The sequence below is a fragment of the Eschrichtius robustus genome, chromosome 15 (genome assembly GCF_028021215.1).
Source record: "Eschrichtius robustus isolate mEscRob2 chromosome 15, mEscRob2.pri, whole genome shotgun sequence".
Classification (NCBI taxonomy): Eukaryota; Metazoa; Chordata; class Mammalia; order Artiodactyla; family Eschrichtiidae; genus Eschrichtius; species Eschrichtius robustus.
Window position 1 is genome coordinate 88,427,867 of NC_090838.1, and position 20,106 is coordinate 88,447,972.

Consider the following 20,106-nt stretch of genomic DNA (forward strand, 5'->3'; position numbering starts at 1 on the left):
CTCCAGATACAGAATTTAAGGTAGACTTTACATTAATCAAGCTTACCCTGCTCAAAGAGGGAAAAGACAAATTTCAGAATATCAGTAAAGAACTGGAAAATATTAGAAGTAACTAAACGGTAACTCTAGAATTGAAAGATACAATATTAGAAATTAAGAACTTAATAAATAGATAAAACCAAATAAAAGCATAACTGGAATAAGTCAGAAGAAAATGTCCAGATAAAGCACAAAAGGATGGAGAATATGGATGGGAGGAGAAGAGACACAGGGGATACTCGAGAAAGTCTAATTTAAATAAATTGGAGGGAAAAAGAAGAAAAATAGAAGTTATATTTAAAGAAATAATGACTAAAACAGTCTAAAACTGATTAAAGATATCGAGCCACAAATTCAAGAAGCCCAATGAGCCCCAAACAGGAAAAAACAGAATCTATATCTAGACATATAATAGTAAAACTATGAAAAACTGAAGACAGAAAAAAAAATCTTAAAAGCTGCCATGGGTAGGAAAATCAGAGATTCCATTCAAAATACTCAAAGGAGCAGCAACTAAACAGACAGCTGTCTTTTCAACAGAAACAACAGAGCCAGAAGACAACAGTGCTGAAAGAAGATGATTACTAACTTAGAATTCTAAACCCAGAGAAATATTCAGTCAAGAAAGATGAAATAAAGGCACTTCCAGGCAAATAAAAAGAGGTTAATGCCACCAGCAAACTTGTCTAAAGGAAATTCTAAAGGATATCCCTTAGATAGAAGGAAAATTCTCTTGGATGAACGATCAAAAACACAGAAAAAAACCCACAAGGAAAACAATAAATATCTGGATAAATCAATGTTAAAAACGGACTGAATAAAACTACAATGACAATCAATCTGTTATTGTTTGTAGCATAATACACAGCATACGTGAATCAAAAGATTATGAATAAAAGACTAGGGGTGAGGGACTTATTTCTAATCCAGGCTCTGCCTCTAACTGGCTTCACTGATCTCTGGTAAATCTCCATCTCTCTGAGTCTCAATTACTATCTTATCCGGGTCTCTCAGTATCAGACGTTTGGGTAGTTGATTACTAGAGTTCCCCTTGGTGCTCTACACAAGACACACTGAAGAACTATTTTCAGAAACTAAACATAAAAAATGAAAACTACTATATTCACATACTTCAGTAATGTACTTCAATTTCAGAAATTTGATTATGTAACAACTTTGATGTTCTACATGTTTTATTTATTTATTTATTTATACTTTTTAAAAAAATGTATCCCAGAGATTTAAGGCAGCCTGTCCTATCAAATTCATTTAAATAATCTATATATAGATTAAGATGGCCTATGACAATGGATTAGGGGTAAAAACCTAACTGTAAAACTGGTCTTCGCTGAATATTAGGAGTAGCAATTAATCAGCCCTGTCATTGTTGGATGAGATCAGTTGTGTAACTTTCTTCTGTCCAACAGCAGATGCTAGGTAGTTCAGTTAGGGTTAGGGTTGTAACCCTAACCCTACACAACGTTCTGAATTACAATGTATCCTCTTGACTAACCCTGCTCACAAAGAAGAGAATGCCCTTTAACAACAAGCCATCCAATTATCAAGCCAGACTTGCAAATAAAAATTGCCTTCTAGTTTTCAGATGAAACTCTTGCAGACTGGGTTCCCAGTCTAGTTCCACAGTGCATGATGGCCTTGAGGAAAGTGATAAACATTTCAGAGACTGTAATTCACAACCTAAAATAACCTACTAACCTCGTCTTACCCAAGCATTAATGTAGAAGCCAATTTCTGGGTTTTAAAAAATTAGTTTAAAAAAATGGATAAAGAATGAATTCATGTATGCAAAAGTACCCTGATTCCTAGCATTTAGGGTAGTCCCTGAATAAACATTAGCTACTATTATACTAATCTACCCTGCTAGGCCACAGAGTGAAAATCAAATGAGACCGCCTATGTGGAAACCCTTTGAAGACTATAAAATACAAACCTTGTTATTTTATTAAATAAGCTATCTGTGGTCTACAACACAATAGATTCAGTGACTCAAGACCTGGGCTCTAATGCCAGCCCAACCACGCTGCTTGGCTACATGATCTTGGATGAGTCCAACAGCACCCTGGACTCCTCAGCTATAAAACAAAGTCTCGTTAGTGCTCCTCGGAATCCCACGGGGCCGTGAACTGTAGTCAGGGTGGATGTGCGGGAGGAAACAAGAGTTGGGGGTAAAAACAGCAAGCAGGGACGGTTCCACTCCCTAAACCCACTGCAACTTTAGCAACCCTGCTTTTATAAGTTTCAGATTACTTGGGGTCTGATTAAGATAGTCTTAAAAGAAAAAGCTCAAATTGAAATAGACTGAGGGACTTCCCAGGCAGTCCAGTGGTTAAGAATCATCTTGCAATGCACGGGACGCCGGTTCGATCCCTGGTCAGGGAACTAAGATCCCACATGCCGTGGGGCAACTAGAGACGCCGTGCAACGCAACTACTGAGCCCACGCGCTCTGGAGCCCGCGCACGGCAACAAAGAGCCTGCGCGCTGCAACTAAAGATGCTGTGTGCTGCAACTAAGACCCGATGCAGCCATAAATTAATTAATTAAAAAAAAAAAAAGATTGAAACCAAAACTAAGTCTAAAGACTTCGGCTCTGTTCTCTGTTCCTATATGTGACTCTACAAAATGGGCTGGATATGTCCCAGCCCTTGAAAGGTTCTAAGCTAAATGCACCTATTAGGCCTCAAGTAATGAAATTAGAAAGACACCACATGAGAGGCATCAGTGCAGTCCCACCCCGCCCCCCATGTCTACACAGAACAGCAGCTGCCAGAGGAGGCAAGTGCAAGGCAAACAGGAGAGCAGCCCTGTGAGCCCAGGGGCCCTGGGTGCCCACAATGCAAAAGATTTCCTGACTCTCTCATGCTTTCCACAGCCATGTTCAAAACGCTATGAAGAGTGTCAGGAAGATCCTGCTTACTAAAAACTATATGGAAATTACTGATGCACACTTTCCCCCAACTCAATTTCATATCTGCTGGCGCGCGCTGTCACCAGTTCACTCTGGACTTCCAATGTGCATCCTAAGAGGCTAGTCAAATCCCACTAAAAAGAACTTCATTCTGTCTTCTGTACTATGATTACTGGTGGATTTTAATATCTCCCCACAGAATGATACTAGTCACCAAGAGAAATCATTTTCATGCAAAAGTGCTATTTATCTATTTGTTATAGAATTATTAACACTGTAAGGTTCTAAACAGTTCACCACACAGCAGAAAAATTCCCACTACATACACAAAAATGCCCAAATACATATTCGCCAGTGTTAATCTGTTGCTTTCATATTCATAACTCTCAAGTATATTGACTACTAATTCAGTAATGAAACAGAGGCTTTTATTCAGTCTCATTCATCTAGCCATATGTACATGTATGGGTTTATCTTATCTTCATTTAACAGTTACTTAAGAACTAGTTGCTGACTGTTGGTGGGAATGTAAATTGATACAGCCACTATGGAGAACAGTATGGAGGTTCCTTAAAAAACTGAAAATAGAACTACCATGTGACCCAGCAATCGCACTCCTGGGCATATACCCTGAGAAAACCATAATTCAAAAAGATACATGCACCCCAATGTTCATTGCAGCTCTATTTACAATAGCCAGGACATGGAAGCAACCTAAGTGTCCATCGACAGATGAATGGATAAAGAAGATGCAGCACATATATACAATGGAATATCACTCAGCCATAAAAAGAAACGAAATTGAATTATTTGTAGTGAGGTGGGTGGACCTAGAGTCTGTCATACAGAGTGAAGTAAGTCAGAAAGAGAAAAACAAATACCGTATGCAAACACCTATATATGGAATCTAAAAAAAAAAAAAAAGTTTCTGAAGAACCTAGGAGCAGGACAGGAATAAAGACGCAGATGTAGAGAATGGACTTGAGGACACGGGGATGGGGAAGGGGAAGCTGGGATGAAGTGAGAGAGTGGCATGGACATATATACACTACCAAACGTAAAATAGATAGCTAGTGGGAAGCAGCCGCATAGCACAGGGAGATCAGCTCGGTGCTTTGTGACCACCTAGACGGGTGGGATAGGGAGGGTGGGAGGGAGGGAGACGCAAGAGGGAGGAGATATGGGGATGTATGTATATGTATAGCTGATTCACTTTGTTATAAAGCAGAAACTAACACACCATTGTAAAGCGATTATACTCCAACAAAGATGTTAAAAAATAAATAAATAAATAAAATGGGCCACACTCTTCAAAATGTTAAAAAAAATACAAGTAAACAAGAAAAAAAATTATGAGGAAAAAAAAGAAATAGTTGCTGAATGAACTGGAATACAGAAATGAATACACACTGGAAGAATGAATGTGCGTATCATGGTAGCACACTCATCCACGAATGCGACACAAATGCAGAGAAATCAGTGCGCAGCCACGCAGACCATCACCAGGCAAGGCCACAATACAGCAAGTTTACTTGCAGCTCCCACCACATCACTGCTCAACACCTCTTTTTTCCTTCTTCAGGGACTCCTTCTCTACCTTAGTTAGCTGTCAATTCTCTGCTAACAATTAAGAAACTGCTTACTAACTGGCTTAAGGTATGACCCATCCCAGGGACCTGTGTATTTAAAAGGACTTCTCTAGGACCATTCAATGGGGGAAAGCACCGTCTTTTTGACAAATGAAGTTGGGAAAACTGGATATCCACAGGCAAAAGAATAAAGTTGGACCCTTATCGTACACCATATACAAAAATTAACTGAAAACGGATCAAAGACCTAAATGTAAGACCTAAAACTATGAAGCTCTTAGAAGAAAACACAGGAGAAAGCTTCATGACATTGGATTTGGCAATGATTTCTTGGATGACACCAAAGCACAGGCAACAAAAGAAAAAAATAAATTGGACTATACCAAAATTTTAAAATGTGCCTCAAGAAGGCACAATCAACTGAGCAAAAGGCAACTCACAGAATGAGAGAAAATATTTTAAAACATCTACCTGAAAAGGGACTAATATCCAGAATATATAAAGAAGTGCTACAGCTTAACAATAAAATATATACTGATTAAAAAATGGACAAAAAATTTAAATAGACATCTCTTTAAAGAAAATGTACAAATGGCCATTAAGCATATGAAAAGATGCTTAACATCACTAACCATCAGAGAAATGCAAACTGAAAGCACAATGAGATACCATCTCATACCCATTAGGATGGCTACAATCAAAAAAAAAAAAAAAAAACAGAAAATAAGTGTTAACGTGCATGTAAAAAAACTGGAACTCTTGTGCACTGTTGGTGGGAATGTAAAATGGTGTAGCCATTATGGAAAATGCTATGGTGGTTCCTCAAAAAATTAGAAATAGCACTGCCATATGATCCAGCAATTTCACTTCTGGGTACATACCCAAAAGGCTTGAAAGCAAGGTCTCAGGATATTTGTACACCCATGTTCACAGCAGCATTATTCTCAAATGCCAAAAGATAGAAGCAACCCAAGTGTCCACTGATGGATGAATGGATAGACAAAGTGTGGTATATACATAAAGTGGAACATTATTCAGCCTTAAAAAGGAAGGTAGTATTAAAAAAATAAATAAAATAAAATTCAAAAATTCAAAAAAAAAAAAAAAAAAAAGGAAGGTAATTCCAACAAATGCTGCAACATGGATGGACCTTGAGGGCATTATGCTAAGTGAAATAAGCCAGTCACAAAAAGACAAATGCCATATTATTCCACCTATACAAGGTATCTAGAGTGGTCAGATTCATAGAGACAGAAAGCAGAATGGTGGCTGTCAGGGGCTGGGAGGACAGGGAGCTACTGTTTAATGGGTACAGTTTCAGTTATGCAAGGTGAAAAGCATTCTGGGAAGACAGATGGTGGGGCTGGTTACACAACAATGTGAACGTACTTAATGCCACTGAGTGGCACACTTAAAAATGGTCAAGATGGTAAACTGTATGTTATATGTATTTTACCACAATTAAAACTTTTTAAAATATGTTTTTAAAAACAAGCAAAGAAAGTTTAAAAAAAGGACTCTGACACTGGCAACTGGGTTCACAGGGACTGGCCAGCTGCAAGGAAGGGGGTAACCGGGATGTCCACTTACGACACAAAGCTCAGAAGGAGGCTGTTCTTCTCCAGGACACTTGTATAGCACATCTCGGATTTTTTCCTGGGGAGGGCAGTGGGAGGCCATGCGCAAAACTGATTTACTAGGGCCAAGTATCGTCCTCACGAGTGACTGACAAAGTAAACGAAGTGCTAGGACACAGTCACTGACAAAGTTTAACAAAGCTGCTCCACTGGGCTCTCATCTGTCCTTAAATGCTAAAGGCTTCAACACCAGATAAACAGCTGTTTTGAGGTTTTGTTTTGGTTCAACCTTAGAGACCATCATTGTCTAAGGCTATAGTTCTCAGACCACTGAAGTTATTAGAGCACAATGGAGATTCTTGAATTTCAAAACCCAGGGAAGCAGAACCTTCTTCTAGACCCACCTACATACTAGTCAGGTTTTGACTTTGAAGAGACTTTCACCAAGGTATTAAAAACAACAGTCAGACACCTGTGTAAAGGGCATTATTATGCCTTTGTAACAATCTTTTGTCTTCACCATATACTGGCTTTTAGAAATTCTAAACCGCTCTGACAGTTTATATCGTAATACAGCATGTATTTCATGTATTTAAAATACCTTTGAAAAACATATAAAAATAAAATGTCAAGATATTTAGACCAAATAGTATTCCTAGTCTAGTAGAACCCTTAAAAAAATTTTTTTTTAACCTGGTCTCTTCACCTTCAGTATACTGAAGCATTTTCCTACTACCAATTTTTTTATGCACAGTTAAACAATTCCTGTACTATATAATACCATTTTGATCAACACCAAACAAACACAGACTTCAAAGAACTTTAACCCACCAAATAAAAGGGGCTACAATATACACAGCAGTCTCTAAACAACAACTTATATGTGTGGGTACATAAGCCTTTTCTAGAACTGAGTCTGATCTATCTTTTCTTGAGGCATTCTCTATTATCCTCCAAATTTATGATTTGTGTTTATACACTGCTTTGTCGTGTTTTCAGTATTCAGTCTTGCTAAGTGTTCCTTTTCAAAAATAGTTTTTCCTTCTCGATTTATAAAAGCACTGTATGTTTACCGCAGAAAACTGAGAAAATACAGGAAACAGAAAAGGGAAGGGAAAATTACCATATTCCCACCTTCTTTTAAAAAGTTCACCTGTTGACTGACACTTTACATTTCCTTTTTTTCAGTACTCCTTAAATTTTTAACATTTAAATTTTAAAAATTTCAACACACCACTATATCTTACATTTCCATAGTGCTTTTATTTTTCCAAGGGGTCCTTACATATCCTATTTATCTTGACAACACATCCATGGAGTAGGCAGGCCAAATACTAGCTATTTTGCACACAGAAGAGCTAAGATAAAATATCTGATAAGGCAGCACGGCCGGTTTGTGGTACAAAATCACACTTATCTTGTACAAACCTATGTCTCCAAATCTTCAGTGGAGAAACGAACAATGCTATCAGTATAATAAACTTCTGAAAAGAACACTCCTACTGAATTGAACTAGCCTAATACAATTCAACAAAACAGATGCTTCGACCCTAGCACCTGTCTGGGTCAGAAACAGTAGCTGCCATACATGTGACAGAAGGACTAAGGAGGAAACCAGGTCCAACAAACAGCTTGCATCTAGACCCCAACTGTACATGTCCATATTCATGAGAAGTAGAGACCCAGAGACACTACCAGCTTTAACTGACCTTTTAAGCAGTCAGACCTTATTAGTTCTTTCATTTGTGTACAGAGGTGGACCTGACAAACTCTAGTCTCTTGCAGTTTTTTAAATGTATGATTCTATATATCTATCCATTTTTTAAAAAGGCTTTTAAGATAAAAGTACACGTATTATGCTACTCTGTCAAAAAAAAATCAAAGGCTATGCACAGACATGGCTATACAGTAAAGAATTAACCCTGCTCAAAGAGGGGTCTGGCCTTTGCTCTTGGAATGCCCTGCCTGACAAATGTCTGTTTATCTAGGGGCTAAGAGTCACTCCAGATAGTCTAACAACATGATTCGTGATTTACGGTGGAGGCTTCGGACCATGCACTACCAACCTTCTGAGAGGCTGGAGACGGAAGGTCAACCTCATCTATTTGACCAAACTCCAATAAAAACCCTGGACACTAAGGCTTAGGTGAGCTCCCCTGGTTGGCAATACTTCATGGGCATTGTCAGTTGTCATTAACAGAAGTCACCTCCATCCCAGATTCCTGTGGTGAGGACAACTCAAAGTTCCACACGTGGACCTCTCCTGTGTGCCCCATGCCTTTGGCTGCTTTTAACCTGTAACCTTTCACTGTAATAAATCATAACCACGAGCACAACGGCTTTCAAGAGTTCTGAGTCCTTCTAGTGAATTACTGAACGTGAGGGTGGTCTTGGGGATCCCCAAACTCTGGAGTGGCAGAATGACAACTGTCCCCCAGTGTTCAGTCTCCCTTTCTTTTAGGAAAAGAACACCTCTTCCAACCCCTCTTAGTGGGGAGCCGGGTTGCCAAGAGGTTACATTTCCTCAGCTCCTTTAAATCAGGAGTGGCCACGTGATTAAGTTCTGGCCAATGAGATGTGAGCAGAGTAACGTATACAAAAATCTGTGCCATCTATCCGTAAAGGAAGTTGTTTACTTTTTTTGGAATGCAGCTGTGAGGTAACTTGGCTTCAACCAAGAAAATAAGGACAATACGCTAGCAGATGGCTAAGCAAACAGAAGGAACCTGGGCCCCCGAATGACCTAAAACAAGCAGTAGTTCATCAGCTGTGAACCGCCACCCCCATCACAGGGGAGAGAACTACTTCATCACTCTCTGCATCACTGCGCTCTCAAGTCTCTGTCACAGCCTTGCACCCTGGTACCTGGTTAGCCTGCACCCTAATGAACGTTAAGTGCATTTCACTGTTTTCATACTATGACTTAGAGACAGTTATTTCAATAAACGACACAGAAATAAAAGGGGAGACAAGCAATAAGATACTTAGGAAAAATGTCTGGATACACAGGCATCCCCCACTTTTCAAAAGCTTACTTTGCACCACTTCGCTCTTACGAAAGACCTACATTAGTACCTGTTTCCGCTAACCAAAAGAAACCCCAAGAAGATTTTCACTTTTACAAAACAAAAAGGGCAAAGCAAAAACAGCATTCAGCCTGTCTTACACAGCAGCCTGCTGCAGAGGGAGCGTGCACCCCGAGCACCTTGGTACCGCCCAGTCCTTGCCCGGGAACCTTGCTCAGCATCTCAGCATCAAGCCCCCATGGTTTGGGACTGTGTCACTGTCTGTGAGCATCTGTGCTTTATCTTGGTTTATTCTGTGCATCCGTTAGCTAGATGAGCCCTGCGGTAATGGTTTCTTTGCTTTTGGCCATTTCGGCTTAAGAAAGGTTTCACAGGAACACTCTACTTTCAGGTAGCAGGGGAAACCTGTATTAAAACTGAAAATGCATAACAAACATCTGTAATGTCCCAGTTTGAAGCTGATCTTATTAAAAGCAAATGTTCTATCCCAAACAATTTAATATAACAAATTTCTCTCTTATTCTCTTGGTTATTCATAACAATGAAAATACGCACCCCTCCCCAGCTGCAAATGACTGATCTAACAAAATCAGTCATTTGAAAACAAGCGGAAGGAGGCGTTCTAAAAGAATCACTAATAATTTTCTTCCCTGTAATTACAGATTTCCATAGATGGGAAAGAAAATGAAGACACCGTTTTAATAAAGTACAAAGAACCTCCTTCTCTGGCTTTCCAGGGTGCGGCAAGATGAACTGGCTTCCCAACACCTTCCCTCACCTTCATGAACTCCTATTGCTCATTAAGTATCTCCACCAGGATGTCCCACATGCATCTCAAAGTCAGCATGTCCAAAAGTAGGGATCAGGCTACAGAGAAAAAGAAAAGAATATTCTGGAGATGATATGATAAAAAAAAAGAGTCTACAAGAAGGAGTAAGAAGCCAGTGATCTTCACTAAGGAGAGACAGCACAGTCTCACAGGAAAGCCAAAGGGTTATCTGTAGAAAAGTTCAAGGTTGCAATAAATCAAAGATCCCAAAGGCCACAACAGAAGTAAACAGGGACAGAACTCAGCTGGAGAATAAAGGAGGTAACATCAAAGAAGAGGGGGCTGTATCCTGAGCAGCGGTTCTCATTCATGGGACGGCTGCACACAGGTGGGAAAGGTTCTGGCTCCCGAGCCTCATCTGCACCAAGATTTATTAACCTGTCTCGGCAGGAGTCCTCATCTCATGTATTCCATCCACACAATGCATTAGGTTTCCAAACTCACAAGGTAAACCGGCATACATGGTGGCATACAACTAAAAACAACTCCTTCTGAGTAACTGCAATTCAAAAAATATGGTCAAACTCACTCTTCTCTAGATCTGCTATCAGTTCCATCTGTCACGAATCTCTTTTCTCACAAATCCTTATGGTAAATGTAACTGCAAGTGAAAATAGAGTAGAATGTTGAAGAAACTGCCACTGCATTACCTTCTGGCCTCTCTTCCCTTGCTTCATGCCAAGAACCCCCTATCATATATTAAAAACAACAACAATAAAAAAAACCCCACTACTTTTTAGGATGCTATGACATTTTAAGGAGATGCTACATTCTTCAACACTTAGAAGTCATCCTTATTTAGCACTCTATGCCTGAATTAATAGACGCTATTTCTGAGAAACATTCAGTGAGCTCCAAGAGAATGTAATAACCTTTAAGTGACAATCAGAAGTAAGATTTTCTACTGGGCATAAACAATATGCAAAAAAAACATTATTAAACTTGAACAGCTAGTAACTTCAACTCAAGATCTAAAATTCAAAGTGGCAACTAAGTTACTACAACATTTTTACAGCTCTGACAACAAAAACATTATCAACACCTCCACCTTCATTAAGTTTAGATTTCCTTTCAGTTAACAGTAGTAATAACCTAAGCCTAAAATTACAAGCTCAAAAAGAAACACCAAAATCAAACTTTTTGAGCCAAAATTATTGTGCTTTTAAAAAAATACCAAAAAGTATGTAGTTTATAACCCTACCTACAACACAATTTATGTAAATAAGATATTTCACTCAAATGAACATCAACCCACGTTTCAAATACTATTATACCGATAAAAAAAAATGCTATAATTTTCAACAGAAGGCAATCTTTCTACATACATAAATATATTCAAATGCAACTTGCTCTAATTTTTAGTATACTGGAGATCTCCGAGCTACTACTACAGAGGTGTGTTCTAGTTTGAACTGTAACAATTGTGCATCTGTTCTCACCTCTTCAGCTACTGTTCTCTAATGAACAGTGTGGCTGGCCTTTGTCCCTGGTTCCTGGGAGACTCTAAACCCTTGGAATTTCACAACTGATAGGAGTCTCCTTGTTATCCATGGTGGACCCCTAGGACACATCTTTTATTAACAGGTGACTCCCAGTAGGCCCCTCATTTCAAGATGGGGCTAGCCATGCTGGAAAGGCCAACCAAGTGATCAGAGGGTTGGCTTTGAGCCACATGCTATCAGCCTGACCTCCTGGAAAAGGAAGGGGTCTGGAGATGAAATTCGACCTCGTGGCCCATGACTCAATCAATCGTGCCAATGTAATAAAAACCCTGGACCCTGAGGCTTGGGTGAACTTCCCTGGTTGGTAATCATAAACCGATGCAGGAGGATGATGTGTCCTGAGCACATGGAAGCATCATGTTTGGGACCCTCCCAGACCTCTCTTTGCGTATCTCTTCCTTTGGCAGGTTCTGGTTTGTATCCCTTATAATAAAATGATAATTCTAAGTACAGCCCATTCCTGAGTTCTGTGAGTCATTCTAATGAATTATAAAATCTGAGGGGGCTGTGGGAACTCCAAATTATGTGGCCAGTTGGTGAGAAGTGCAGGTGGCCTGGAAGCCCTGGAGCCTGCAGCTGGCACCTGAAGTAAGGGGAGTCTGGTGGACTGTGCCCTTAACCTGTGACGTCTGTCCTAACACTGGGTGGTTAATGCCAGAATCACACTGTGCCTATAAAATAGGAGATACTGCCCTACCTCTCTTCTCAGGACTCTATGGCAGCTGAATGAGAAAAAGTCAAGCGAAAGCACTTTTTAAGGCATAAAGCATTAGAAAAAGTAAGGGACTTTTTTGGTTATGCTCTCAAAAACGTTAAAGAAATTGTTAAAATATTTTTTAAATTCAGGATCGTCTAGCTTAAATTTTTAAAAAGGCTTAAAATAGGGACTTTCCTGGTGGTGCAGTGGTTAAGAATCTGCCAATTCAGGGGACATGGGTTTGATCCCTGGTCTCAGAAGATCCCACATGCCTTGGAGTAGTTAAGCCCGCGAGCCACAACTACTGAGCCTGTGTGCCACAACTACTGAAGCCCGCACGCCTAGAGCCCGTGCTCCACAACGAGAAGCCACCACAACGAGAAGCCACCACAACGAGAAGCCCACGCACCGCAACAAAGAGTAGCCCCGCTCACCACAACTAGAGAAGACTGCATGCAGTAACGAAGACCCAACGCAGCCAAAAATAAACAAACAAATAAATTTAAAAATTTATATAAAAAAGGCTTAAAATAGCCAGTAAGTCATCTAGAAATACAGCTTATTATAAGATAAAATTGAGAAATTTGATGAAAAGCATTTAAGAGTAAGGAATCTAAATCATAATTTCAATTACGTAACTAAGAGTAGTGCCTAAATGATAAAAACATATTAGCAATCTCAAGTGTAGAAATGATGGAGTTTAGAAAACGTAAAATTCAGCTACTATTTTCTGACTAAACTTCCCAAGAGCTCATTTTAGTCTTGGTTCTGATCAGGCATGATTGAAAGCAATAGACAACATTTTGGTTACTCAGATACTGGGCTCAAGTAAAAACGGTTCACATCACAACCAACTTTTTTGCCCATCCCTAACTAATCTTTTAATTTAAGGATAAAGCCACAAGATCTGATCTTTAAAGATCAGGTCTTTAAAAAGCTTGTCAAACCATCTTATGCGCATAAGACAGTTACTTGCCTACATGAATGAAAAAGCATAATTTCTAACTACATTATAGAATCGTTTCTATTACTTTAAAGCCAATGATTAAAAAAAAAAAAAAAACCTCATGACTTTAAATCACAAGTTTACATGAATATATTGCTCAATTCTCTAACCTCTTGAACATAAGATACTAAGCATACACTGGTCTTACCCTGCAGGATGAAGGGGGCAGTTTAGTGTAGCAGAGAAAAAAATGGCTTTAAAGTATTAAAACAAACAAACCCACCCCACAAAACCCTAGATTCTGGTCCTGTTTCTCCTCGATCATCAGATGATTCTCTGGGTCTCATTTTTCCTCCAGGAAAATACAGGGGCATGGCCTACAGAATCTATAGGGTTCATCCTAGCACTGGCATTCTGAATCTACTTAAGTGTTGAGAAGTCAACAACTCATAATTTAGATATCCTTCAAATTTTTAAAGTGTCACAAGTAGATGTCAAAAATCATTAAAACTTACCATTGTGTAAAAAAGCTCCACACCAATGAGCCCTTCCTTACTTACTAAACACAAAAATAATAAAGACTGGCTCCATGATCAGCAGAAACACATGCATTTACTTGCTACCTGAAATTTCTTTTAGCCTTAACCAAATTTAAAGACATTCATGTTTTCCTAAATCTGAGGCATCACATCTATTTTATGCAAAACCTTTTCAAACTAATTACAGGGCTGACCTACCACGACACACATGATGCTGACTTATTTTTAATGATTTAATAAGGAAAAAATGATTTTGCACGTCATCAACCTATTAAAATGTTTCACACTCATAAAAAATACAGACATTTAAGTATAGTAGAGATGGTCCCTAACTTATGATGCTTCGATTTACAATTTTTCGGCTTTATGGTGGTGCCAAAGTGATACACGTTCAACAGAAACCACGCTTTGACTTTTGATCTTTTCTGGAGCCAGAGATACCGGTACAGTACTCTCTTGTGATGCTGGGAAGGGGAAGCGCCACAGCTCCCAGTCAGCCACGCGATCCGGAGGAGGAACCACTGATACACTTACAACCATTCTGTATTTCACTTTCAGTAGAGTATTAAATAAGTTACACGAGATGTTCAACACTTTATTATAAAATAGGCTTTGTCTCACTTGATTTTGCCCAACTATAGGCTAATGTAAGTGTTCTGAGCACGTTTAAGGTAGGCTAGTCTAACCTATGATGTCCAGTAGGTTAGGTGTATTAAATGCATTTTTACTTACAACATTTTTAACTTATGATGGGTTTACTGGAAAGTAATCCCATTGTAAGTTGTGGAAGATCTGTAGTAGTTAAGAGCCAAAAAAACAAAAAAAACAAGAAAGAAAAGGAAAAGAAAAAAGCAGTCATAAAACGATAAAACTGCCAGTAGTCAAGAACAACACATACAAATAACCTGATGAAACACAACACAAGTTTCCAAACAGAAACCTTGTTGCTACCTGCCTCATAGCAAAGTGGTTGTGACCTTGGGTTATGGGATCAGGTGGAAGCAGACTGAAATCCTGGCTTCCTTCTCACCTGTGTGACCTGCCCAAGTAGCATCACCTCTCTAAATCTGTTTCTTTAAAACTGTGTCCACCTGACCCGGCGGTTGTGAAGATTAAATGAGACCCTGCACTAAGCAAAGAGCCTGACACACAGTAAATATTAATGATTTAGCAATTATTATTAAACTTTGTAACAAATGTTACACAGAGCAGTATTTTGATTTTCTTTTTTTTAGGTTTAAGGCCCAAAGTTTAGGATCCTATTGACTAAAGTTCAGACTGAGAAATGAAATAAAACAATGTTCCTACAAAGAGGCATTTTACTAAGAACAAGTGGACTAAGTAAAAATAACTGGTATTACGCAAGGGCAATCACCACAAGCAGCTTAGTTTCTACGAATACAGTTTGGGGGTGGGGAACCCATAATGAAAGAAGGCAGAAATTGAACACACTAAAGATGGTAAAACATCTTTCCTTTCCCAACTACTACAGGACTCATACTTCAACTGTATCTCAAGGATTTTCCTGTCTTCAGCCTCCAGCAAGTCCTTTCATCAGCACAATTACATCTCTAGCTGAACTTCAAAGGGAAATATATAAAAGCCACTCCAGTGGGCGGCTGTTGAGATAATCACTCCTAGCATCTTCCACAGATCTAAGAATAAAAATCTGACTTACACATTAAGACCAAATACCAGTCACCATTCTTAGCAGTTTATTTTTTAATCCGTTCTAGACATCCACAAAATGTATTTATTTTAAAAAGGAGTTCCATAAATATAACTTTGGTAGCCAGAAAAATTCAGTGAAAGTAATAAAGATAAAATTCAATGCTTGCATTTTTAATCTCACACAAAAACACAAAGTCCTAAGTGAATACTCCAAGCTAATTTCAAGTACTGGTTTTCAAAACTGTGAAATAACCCTATTCTAAGAACTTTATATACATTAACTCAATTATTTCTTACCGTAATTGTATAAAGTAGGTATTATTGTCCCATCTTACAGATGAGCAAACTAAGGCACCAAAAGATATTAACTAGCCCAAGGGCACACAATCAGTAAATGGCAGGAGCCAGGATTCTGACCCTGGCTGTCTGACTCCAGAACTAATGTTTAAATCAACTACACCACTCGTTCACTTAATTCACTTAACAAATTTTATTGAGAACCTACTATGTGCCAAGCACCCTTCTAAGCACCAGAGACAGAGCCATGAACAAGTCAGACAAGGCCTCTGCCCTCCAGTGGGGGAGAGGCTTTGGAACAAACAAGTCTTATGGGAGAAACGGGTAAGTAAGTGAAGAGTGTATCTCTGCCTCGTAATAAATGCTATGAAGAGAAATAAAGCAAAATGAATCAAAAGTGACAGAGAGAGGGGCTGGCTTCTATTGTAGGGATCAGAGAAGAGATCACTCTGACGTGATGACATCTGAGCAAGATAACCACCAGGAGGAAGAGGTGGCCCAACTAAAAGAACAACAAGCATAACACCCCTGAGAGAAGAACAGTTTGGTTTGTTCGAGAAACGGCAAAAAGTTCTGATTCAATTCTAAGGCTAACAGGAAGCTTTTGGAGGCTTTTCACCAAGAGAGTGACAATATGATTTATGTCTTTAAAAAGATCACTCTGATTGTTATGTGGGGCTCAGTCGGGAAGGGAGCGACAGAAATAGGGACACCGGGGAAGGCACTGCTGCCAACAGTCTAAGGGAGACATACTTGAACTCAGACTAGGATTCACGTACTGTTTATAAGTAGATGAGATACTAAAAGGACAGCATGCAACCTAATTGCCCCTGAAAAAGACTTTTTTAATATTCCTCCTTCCTCATCTCCCATAGATTCTTTTTAATATCCACGTTAATGCTTTAGTGGGAGCTGTTATAGGAGGAAAGTAAGATTAAAAGGTATTTCCTTCATTTATAAATGTTCTATTTAATATACTCCAGGATTTATTATAATATGTCACATACACTCATACATTCTTGAGAAGCAGAAAGAGCTTTACTGCTCTTTAGTTTAGGGCTTGTTCATTTATTTGGAGACAAGAAGAGGTACCTATCAGCTCTTGTGATTAGCTCTCTTCTCACGCTTTGTCTCAGCACATCTCAGCTCATTCTAGACTGTGAACTGCAATACAAAGGTATACCAAAGGGAATTTGTATTTACGGAGCACCATTGCGTACCAGGGACTCACTAGATGCCTTACATTTAAGAGCTCATTTAATCCTCAGTTACCCAAGGTAGGAAATATCTTCGTTATACAAATGAGAAAAAAATCAGAGATATTAGTAACTTAAATTGTCCAAGGACACACAGTTAATAATGGGTAGAGCTAGAATTTTAATCTACATCTAACTCTGAAGTTCTTATCTTTCTACTACAGCAGCTATCAAAGAAAGGACTATAAAATATACATTACATGTAGTCTCTCTTATTAGTGACTAGCTTGTTGCTGGTGGGGATGGGTTTCTTTCTCTTACACAGAATCTGAGTTTTGCAGTTGGGGTTGGAGAAAATGGAGTGATCTTACATATTCAAACACATTATTCTGAAAACGTATTTACTACTTGAGGTTTCAAAGAAATTAATCCTAAAAGAGTGATTCCTGCCTTTAAAAAAAAAAGAAAAACTTAAATACGTATTGTTTACCATGAAATAGGAGTAATGTTCTACGACAAGTTTGGCACAGATTCTGCCCACAAAAGACCTGGAGATAGAGAAAAAGAGGATACGGATAAAAAGATAATCATCATAACACATGAGAAGTGGCAAATAAACAGCCTAAGAATTGAATGGAGATCCTTCTAGACCAGGGAAGGATCACTGGAAAAAGAGGGACGCTAAGTGCGCTTCCAAGAGTCTAGAAGTTCAGGGAGGGAACTACACGCCCGAAGCATCTGCTCCGGCTAAGACAAGGCTACGTAGGAAAGCTGAGATGGAAGTGTGGAAAGCAGGTAAACGGTACCCCACAGGACGGGTTACCGCGAAGTCCACAGGAAGAACCAAGGTTATCCTATGTCCTACCCTAAAGAGGAAATGGCTAATTCTGGAAGACGATAGTGGAGAGGCCGGGGAGACAGACAGAATTAAGAATCGTTACATCAAGTCCTTACCAGTTAGTTACAAGCCCTTTGATGCTATGTGCTAGTCTCGTTATTTTCACTTAAATGATACCATTTCTATGCTGGACGTGACCTGAAAAGATGTAGAAGATAGAAACAGCAGGCTTACACCACCTGCAATTTTTTTTTTTAAATCAGGGGGGTGGGGGGGGGGGGTCAACTAATGAGTGATACACTAAGGTATTTCTTTACAAACTGGGTTTCGGTAGAAAGAGCAGGGAAACATATAAGGAAATGCCCCTTTCCGTCTGCACAGGTGCTGAATCATTTTCACAAGGAGTGAAGTGGGAAAGGGGCACTTGCCAGGACAGTTGGGGAAAGGAGCTCTGCCTATCAAGGCAACAGATAAGTAACAAGGAAAAAATAAGTGAGTAAAAATTGCCTTCGGATAGTCCGACACCGATGCCGGGATCCTACGCGGGGCAAGGTTGGGGGCGGGGGGGGGAGATGCGGGGTCACGGGGAAGACGCCGCGGCGGGAGGACGGGCGGAGCATCCAGCGCGTGGCCCCGGCCGGCAGCCCGCGCGCACGAATGAATGGCGCGGTCCGAGCGAGGCCGGCGAGGCGTCCGCCGGCGGGGCGCGGCGGGCAGGGCCGCGGGCGGGAGTCGTCGGCGCGGCGCCTCAGCGGGCGGCCGAGAGCGGGCGGCGGGCCGGCCGCGCCATGGCGGAGGGGGAAGGGGAGGTCACGCGTTACATAACCCGGCAGCGGCCGCGCTCCGGGCGCCGCGGGCCGCCCAGGCCGCGAGACCAAGGGCCGCGGGGGCCGGGCCGGCGCGCCGCCCCCGCCCCGCCTCAGGCCGCCCGCGCTCGGGCCGCCGCCCGGCGACGCGAGGCCGGTCCCACCCCGCCCCCACCCCCGCCGCCGGCCCGGGGGTCGCTCACCTTCCGCGTTGCCCCAGACCACCATGCCCGGGCACGGCCGCCTCCTCCGGCCCCGCTGGCCCCGGCGCCGCCGCCGCCGCACGGTGCCCTCGCCTGGGGCGGGGAGGAGGGCCGGGGAAGGAGTCGCACCGCCGCGCCGCGGTCCACGCTCGCCCCACGCTCGCAGCGGCCGCCCTGAGCGCGCCCAGTGGCTGCTCTGTCCCTCCCCCTCCGACGGGCGCGCGCGCCGCGGCTCCGCCCCGCCCCTCCCCCTCCGGCGGCCGGCGCGCTCCCAGGCTCCTCCCCGCCCTTCCCCGCCCGCGGCGGTCCCGGCCCCGGCTCGCACTCCGCACCGCGCTGCGCAAGCGCCCGCCTCGCGCCTAGCCTCGGGCGACCCCGAACCACGGGCGCGGCGCCCCTCCCAGGCCCGCCCGCGGGGGTCAGCGCCTCCGCGGCACGTGACCGTCTCGCTCGCGGGGGCGGAGAGGAGCGCGCCGCCCGCCCTGCACCCCGAGACCTGCGCGCCTCCCGCGGGGGTTGATGCGCTGTCCTCGTCTCTCCGAGTCCCCGCCCGGCGCTGCACTCCCCAGTCCGGGAGGACACTAGTTCAGGGACTGACCATGCTTAGTAACCCTGGACGATCCGTAAAACACCCAGGTCCCCCGCCACGAGAGGTTGATTTACAGTGACATCTAGTGGAGGAAGGGACACACGTGAACTGACACTTTGCTGTGTCAGGGGGCGACCGGGAATCAAGGCCCACAGAGGTTAGTGGGAATGAATGCTGCGCCGCGGGGTTTAAGCGTTGCCAGCTCCCGCTGGGGCGCGAACACCATTCCCTGCGCGATGAGTCCCGCCCTGCATTGCACCTGGATATTCGTAAACCTGCGGCAGGTGTCCCATCCCACATGCAGCACTGGGATAACACGCGAAAGCAATTTGCTACTACTGTAAAAACAAACAAAAAACCATCATTATGTGTGCTTAAATGCAATTTTAATTGAGGGCCTTCTGGCTAAAGACAATTGTTCCTTAAGGACCATTTTCCCCCTCTTGACAATGTCGGTTTGCCCGGAGATCCCACGTCGCTATTATAATAGTCTTTATTGTTGTAATGCACAAACATGAAGCGAACCTCCCTGCAAAGGCTCGACACTTTTCCCCTTTTTTCCCTTACCTGAGAGACTTTAAGAGTTTTCAAGTGCTTAGGAAACAATTAGTACTCTTTTCAAAACTGATTTTGCAGAGCTGAGGCTTGTTTATTGGTAATTCAGAGAATATTCAAATGACTTTGTTTCTTTTTTCGAGCCCCTTCGTTTTTGCCACTTTAGAAGCTTCTATAAATGCACTTCAACCTCAGTATTCTTGTCTCTAACCCTACAAAATCACGTTGCATGCTTTTCTGAAACGTCGTAATTTAATACAAACGGCGTCATTTCAATAG

At 41.7% G+C, this 20,106-nt stretch overlaps 1 protein-coding gene across 3 annotated transcripts in view; it reads right to left on the reverse strand.

Moving 5' to 3' along the window:
• Positions 1-18,879, reverse strand: part of REV1 (REV1 DNA directed polymerase) — an 81,470-nt gene extending 62,591 nt beyond the window's left edge. For all 3 annotated transcript variants that reach the window (XM_068564993.1, XM_068564992.1, XM_068564991.1), the window contains exon 1: positions 18,684-18,879. In XM_068564993.1, coding sequence (XP_068421094.1) covers positions 18,684-18,708 — 25 coding nt within the window. In that variant the 5' untranslated portion in view covers positions 18,709-18,879. The remainder of the gene's footprint in view (positions 1-18,683) is intronic.
• Positions 18,880-20,106: the final 1,227 nt, after the last annotated feature.